General features: G+C 37.7%; 1 protein-coding gene across 5 annotated transcripts in view; it reads right to left on the bottom strand.

Annotated features, from left to right (window-relative positions):
* Positions 1 to 1,005: 1,005 nt before the first annotated feature.
* Positions 1,006 to 7,421, bottom strand: part of FER (FER tyrosine kinase) — a 382,557-nt gene continuing 376,141 nt past the window's right edge. For all 5 annotated transcript variants that reach the window (XM_012790246.3, XM_012790244.3, XM_012790243.3 and 2 more), the window contains one exon: positions 1,006 to 6,569. In XM_012790246.3, the coding sequence (XP_012645700.1) occupies positions 6,424 to 6,569 (146 nt within the window). In that variant the 3' untranslated portion in view covers positions 1,006 to 6,423. The remainder of the gene's footprint in view (positions 6,570 to 7,421) is intronic.

The raw sequence follows: 7,421 nt of genomic DNA, 5'->3' as shown, positions 1-7,421 counted from the left end.
TCATTAGTGTCCAACATTTCTTCAGTGGGGTGTGGGAGGTCACCTGATCAGCTTCCTTGGCCAAGTCAACAGGCTTCTTCCCTGGACACACCTACTCGCAGTAACTTGCTGTCCTGAAAAAATCTCCCAAGAGCCTCTCCTGATAGAGCCACTCATCTAACACACCTATTTGTCCTGTCTCCACATCAAAGACTACAACCAGGTCATCTTTGTATTCTCAGGTGCATCCACCATGGGGGGTGCATCCTAGCACACCATGTGTGCAGCCAGCCTTGGCAAGCAGGTGCCTCGGCCTCCCCTGTAAGGCTGGGGCCCCTGAGCACCTGGGGAGAAACTCTTTGGTTGAGGCCAATGATAACATTTTTCAATAGAAGCTGATGATGATAAAGGCTTTTCTATTTTGGCAAAGCAAAAGATTGAGAAGCTGAAGATGAGACAGGGAAATACTAACCAGAAGTCAAAAATACTGGGAAAATGAACACGCGGCAGCATTTATGGCACTTGACGTGGTAGATGGTAAAAAGCTTCCTGAATGAGTAAAGCTAAGGTGGGGAAACATAAAATTCCACTACCAGGGGCATTATGATCACTTGGAACGGTTTATTACTTTGTAGAACACTTGCATCTTGGTGGCCTCAATGATAATGTTTGGGAAGATAGTTTAGAAATTCAAGATTTGAGTCTCTTAGAATGAATCCCAAATATTCTTGCTTTGGGGTTCTTACAAGTTTGCTGACAGGAGGGAAGCTAAATCTGTCCTTCTGTTACAAATCTGCAAAATATTTTTTCTTTAATAAGATGAAAAACAGGAGCATTCGTAGCAATTTTCCTCCAGTGCTGGCTACCCTAGATATATGGGTGCCATAGCTCAGCCTCCCATTGCTTACAGTGGGCTGAACCACCATCGTGTCTGCAGCCTTACAGAAAAACAGAGCAAGGGTAATTCGGATTCAACAGTGGCTACCTTGTGAGATTATAAGGAGCATAAAGAAAATCAAAGCAATATTTAATTCGGTGCCCTTTAATAAAATGCTGTAGAGACTTGAGAGGCGTGTAATATTTAATAGCATGCAGCAGGAAGCCCCTTAGCCCCCATTTTGAGGATTAGTTTCTCTTACTGATACTGCATTTATTCCTTGGAAGGTTGTTAGCCTTCGAGTCATTTTACATTGGTGCTTGTTATTGCCCTTTATCTCCTCTCAACCTTCCCTTCCTGAGGTCTCTCTCTCTGCCTTTCTGTGTCTTCGCTGAGCCCTGCTGCACTCGGACTAGCTTTAGGATGTTCTAAGAGTCCTTTCCCTCAAACGTTACTAGTTTAAAGACAAGGAATATTGCTACTTAACTGGTATTTTCCTGTTTCCCTGCCAAATTCTCTGTTTCCCTAGAGTAGAGATCATCACAGTGAGGTCCCTCTGTGGGAAACTCTAAGTGTCATTTAGTTAACCTTAATGAAACAGTGAAATAGGGCGGCCTAAGTGTGCTCTCATTTAGGAGACCTGAGCCCAGGTTAAGCCCCACTGCAACCAAAGATTTCTAATAAAGTCTGAAAAATCAGTGATCTTAGTTTAAGAAATGTTAAATATAATTATTGCAAACTTAAATTTTGGGTGGTCTCTTTGAAAAACGTGAACATATATGATCAAATCCACCAGTGGGGAGCAGAGCGAGTATAAGCATTGCCCAGCACGGCAGCATCTCTGAGCTGGGATATGAAACTGCTCTGAGCACAAGAGAGAAGGATTTGTTTGCTCACACTAAGGCACACACACTGGCGGGTGACCACTTTTGCTGCTTTTGGTTCTGAAGATCTTTTTTATTTTCTATAGGAAAGGATCTGGCCTTGTGGCACTGTTTTCTCAGGCTTCCTAATGGCATTGTCCAAGTCTTTGTCCCATTTTAATTTTTTCACACTCTGTAGGGCTGCATCACGCTGCCTTGGAATAACTGGTTCTGTCCTCTTTTGCCTTTGGAAATGCTTGCCTCAGCACCTTATTAGCAGATAGACTGAAGCCTATGCTCATTACTTCTGTACTATTTAAAGTGACTGAGAATTTAACACAGCAGGATTTTTCTACCACCTAAGAATCTCAGTCCTTATTAGGTAGCTAAGTGATTCTTAATGCCTATACTTTAACAATTCAGAATTTAATCTTTGAATCAGTGTGAAGCAGTAGGAGAGTTTTTAAGGGGTACTAAATATTTCCCTTAAATTGAATTGTGGCTAAAATATATAGTTTATATACTCCCTTGTATTACAGTATTATTTTTTAAATGAGAATTTTATGGGACTCTAGGACTGTACCAATATCTCCTTCAAGTAGGTAATCTTGGTACATGAAATTCTGACATTTTAAGTCAGAGTCTCTTTTGCAGAATGAATACATAGTTCTGGATTCTTCCAAATAATACAGTATTTAGACTTGACATGAAGCTAATTAAAACAGAAAAAACATATTAAAATATTTAATAACACAATTCTGATATGTATAAGCAAATCAGTAATAGAAGAGGTAACATTTTATTTTAATGGTAAACTTTCATGCTAACTTAATAGTATGTGGAAATGTAATATAAACTCATTTTCATATAAAATCTTTGATCCCATTTAATTATCAATACATAAAGAAAACATTATTTCCTTTGCCTCTTTGTTGCTCTTTTTATTTTGTAATGTTATATGTCTTGTGTGAGGGCTTTGACCTCCTAAATACAAAAATCAATCTTTCCAGGACTCAGAATATTACTTATGGACAACCAATTCTGATAAGAACCATTTAAAGTATCAATGGTGTGATAAAGTCAGCATGTGTAAAAAGGAGAGGACTGAGGGAAACAAGCTCTTCAGAAAATATCAATCTTCAAAGGACACGTGGCCACAATGTACACAGAGTATACTAATTGAGGTTTTCGGGTATACTCTCAAAACTACTGATGACTCACAAGAATCAATAATAAAGTGGTGTAACTGAGATAATCTTGGACAAAAGTGGTGTATGATCCAGATATTTATATTGTTGCATTCTGATTGTTTATCCTACTACAAGGTCCTCAGTGTGTGGCATATATCATAGCTAAAACATTTTCTTCTGAACACAAATACCAGTATTGTGAAGTTATTTTAGTGGTACTAACCAAACATTATAAAACTATATGGTAAAAGTGAAATGAATATCAGATAGACAGGAAAACCATATCATGGCTTAAAGGAAGTTAAAGCTATTTCAATGACAAAACATTGTTTTCTTTTCAAAATAACCATAAAATGAACACAATTGGGAAATCTATGTTGAACAATACCTGACCCAGTTATGTTCTTGATCTACACTGATCTGCTAGTAAGATGTTTCAATACTATTGTATTTATGATAAATGGTGAATTATGGAAGGGGAATTTTATTGCCCATATTAAATTTGGGAGATAAAAGAGAAATAATTACATGAGACCTTTCACTAGGGACCTAGTGGCAGGATGGACTGAAATAAAGCCTCAGTTTCTGAAAGTTTAAATAAAACCTGCTAATCCTTTATTATTATTTTTCTGGAAGAGAAAGAATATGTTGGCTTTCGGAAGTAACCTTAGATTACATGGAATATAAAATTAATTTTAGTTTTCACATGTTGGTAATAAATGTTAATTTGACATTGAAAAATGTCTTTCCTTGAAAAATGATGAACTACCTAAATGTTTCTCATAAAGGCTCTTTGGTGGTTCAAGGTAGAAAACTGTAGGTGAGATACAGACTGTTTACATTTAACTCTCTTCTCTCATATTAATAAATTTAAAGAATTATGAGAGAGGAACTATACAGTAGTGATATATGAAACTCTTAGATAATCCATCAACCACAAAAAGATTTGTGACTGGACTTAATTACATTCAGACCAGTGGAAATTTTGGATTTTCCAAATGCATTACAACTGCGCTCTTGCTAAACAAGTCATAGGATTTTGTGCATTTCTGAAGCTTTCTTTCCCTGCATCAACTTGCAAATTCAAAGCAGTATTTATATGTGTGGTTTTGGATATGGATTAGCCTCCTAAAGTACATAATTCCAATAATTATCAGTGACAGAAGGGATGAATAAATTATACTTCAAGCACAACAAAATTAACAGTAAAAATGGTTTGCATAAGTTTTTCCTAATGCATGTACCTATATAAAATTTAATATTCTATACAGCTGATAGCCTGAAAGACTCCCAATGAGTTATTAATCTTGAACTATACCACTGCCTGCTTTGGGACAAAAAATAAAATAGAATTTAAATGCTGCAGATGTCATGATGTTTTGAAAAGCTTTTTAAATTTAAGCACAGAGTTATGATGTGAATTGCAAATTCTAACAGCCTGGATGAGTGAAATATCAATTCTGTGTTCATTCCTTACACCAGAAGAATGCAAGGATTAAGCTTTAGGTCTTGTTCACAATATGAAAGCCACAACCATCATTCTTTCTCCTTGCTGAGAGCTTAGCGTGAGGCCACTAAGTGATAGGAGACTGTTTTCTTTAAACAGACAAAGAATATTACAAACAGAGATTCACTGGGTAATACTGACAAAAGGGTAGAAATGTCCCATATTATTCTTACTTTTGAAGGCTGGCAAGTGCCTGAAGACCACAGCACTTTATCTTAATTCATGAGTCTGTGCTTTGATTTAGCATAGTATGCTCCATCAAAAGAAAGTTCCATTTATTTATAATATTTGACATCAAGGAAAACTATGCTGATTAAAAAGAAGTTGCTTTGTATGTTGCAAATATATTTTTTGAGGAGAAGTTTACGATGCTTTCATTTTAGTCTGAATGGTACTAATCATTAAATGTGCATAAAATCTGCAAGGAGATTGAAATGATAGACACAAGTCATTTTTCTCTTCAGTATTGTCCTTTTTATACTCTTTAAAGTACCTGTGGGAGTTCTGCACAATGATATTCAGGGGAGGCAAACAGCTGGAAAGGGCAGGAGGAATTTTCTGTTCTAAGATCTTTCAATGAACACAGACCAAATACTCAAGGTGATATTTATCTGGACACACAGGCCTGAGAATTTATTAAAGGCTTCCAGGCCACATTCACCCCTGAGCAGGATCATCTCCCACACACGTATTTATCCTGAGAGGCAACTATCTACAGATCATGGGGTAAGTTCCCTGGGTCCAGCTTAGATTCGGCTCAGCAGATCCTTGTTTTAACTATGCCACGTTTTATCGGCAGGAGAGATCTTCAGCACTGTGCTTATCTAACTGGCAGCTAATGATGCTAACAATGTCCAGGGAGCAGGGTAAGGGTCAGTGAAGGTGGGCAGTGGAGATGGGAGGGCTGTCCCCATGTTGTCTCCCTCATTAATACTCGACTGCATTCACATCTGCCTTGCACCCTGGTGGTGTGTACACGCACATGAAAATAGAATCACGAAATTCTGACAGCTCTGGAAACTGGTACAAATGAAGGTGATTACATTTTGGGATGCCTCCACTAAGGTGAAGATACTTGACTAGAAGTATGCTGTTATTTCTGTGGATTTTCTCTAAAAAATTTTACTGCTATTAAGAGGGCTTGCTCTATGAACTCCCGAAACATTTCTTAGGACCTTTTTGCTGAATTCGGACCATAAAGGGACATGTGTGTTTATAAAGGCATAATAACTCTCATAAAAAGGTGGATTTTATATTTTCTACTTTGATCACCATTCTAGCTGGTCTTTTCTCCAGACCACTCTCTTGTTCAAACTTGCTTCTTGCTGTCACAGCACTAACACCCGTTAAAAGAAGCTGCCTCAACTCTTAACAGTGTGTTCTTTGAGGACATTGCATGTATTATTTTCTGATGCCCAGACAAAGGAGGAAAATGACAAGTTAACTAATAATGCAATAGCACGATGATTCTTATACTAGGCTTATTTCTGGCAAGAAAGAAAAGAAAACCCTAGGAGGTCCAAATAATTTCCCATATAAAATGACGTTTACAAATATAATCTTGCCTTAGCAGAGTGGAAAGCCAACTGTGGTTGGAACGTGTCCTGCAAACAGGGCATTACCAATGCAGTTTATAGCACCAATTGGGTAGGGTCTGTGGAACAGGACAGCAGCCCACAAGCTGTGCCAAAAGTAGGAACATCAATAGTCCTGGGTGTGAAAAAGACGGATCTTTTATCCTTCACACATTTAGAGCCTGTGTTTTTCTATTTGCAATGGAAATGAAATGGCAGGATTTAGCTAATAAAGCTCTTGGCAGGGCTATTTCTTTAACAAATTCGCCTTTTGACATTTTTTAAGTAGAACATATTTTTAAAAACCCAGTTAATAAAAAATAACCTTAGAAGACTGTTGCAGGTAACGTGGCATCAACTCATGGTTAATGAGAACAACAATATTAATCTACTGGAGGACAGAGTCCTGAAGGCTGAGTGTCGCACTGTTCTGTTACTGTGTGATTTTTCTCTTGATGACAGTGAGCTCTTTCTGAAGATCACTGAACTTAGGGCGGTTTTCAGGCTTATAATCCCAGCATTTCATCATAATTTTAGAAATATCTTCTGGACAGTGCTGGGGTGCTGACATCCGGTATCCTGAAGACCCAAGAGAAGAAGAACATAGAATTTAGAATGGAGAGAAGATTTAAATAGTCACACAGGGCATTATGCAGTTTTTAAATTTTAATACCTTAGTTTACAGATATATAGAAACAAAAAATCCATTTCAGGGCACACTGACGTGGAATTCAATATCATAGAGCCATTGACTTACATTCTAGTTTAAAGAACATCTGTTTTTGTTCCTTTGTCAGAAAGTCTGATGTGAGATACAGCATATACAAATGCATATTTTAGTTGCTCCAATATTTGCTTTCAGAATTAGTTGCTGTGGGCAGAGTTTTAATAAATCATCCCTACAACTTATTTTTCTAGATGAAGAGGTGAGGTGTTTTATAAACACTAATTCAATAGTGAAATAAAAATGAATATGAATCACATTCATATTCCCGGCACTGTGTGTACAGATGGGTGTGGAAGGTGGGGAGGAAATTACAAAGGCATCCTCTAGTACCTGATTCTACAATCATGCCCCTCTCAGGGGGCCAGATGTTAGAGTACCGCCATTTTGTGGAGAGCATTCTTGTTCCAACTGTGGATTACAGGAGTGTCATCATTAACTAGTTATTCCCATCTCTGATCTGAGACCACAGTGTTTCTTCAAAAGTGCTATAAAAGTCTCAAAAACTCCCTGACGACTACCTACATTTCAATTTGCAATATTATTAGGGGGTTTACTTAGGGTAGAGTAAACGATAAGAGGTTGAGGAACACTAGCCTAACTACTTCCCTTGAAGATAGTAAATGGCACAGCGCTGAAGATGCCATGCCAGGCAGGGAAGGGACAGAAGAAAACCCTGTAGCTCTCTACTTTTAAAGTGTTGGAAT

This window comes from Microcebus murinus, chromosome 11 (genome assembly GCF_040939455.1).
Source record: "Microcebus murinus isolate Inina chromosome 11, M.murinus_Inina_mat1.0, whole genome shotgun sequence".
NCBI lineage: Eukaryota > Metazoa > Chordata > Mammalia > Primates > Cheirogaleidae > Microcebus > Microcebus murinus.
Note: the sequence above shows the minus strand (reverse complement) of the source record. Positions and strands in the feature narration are given on the sequence as shown.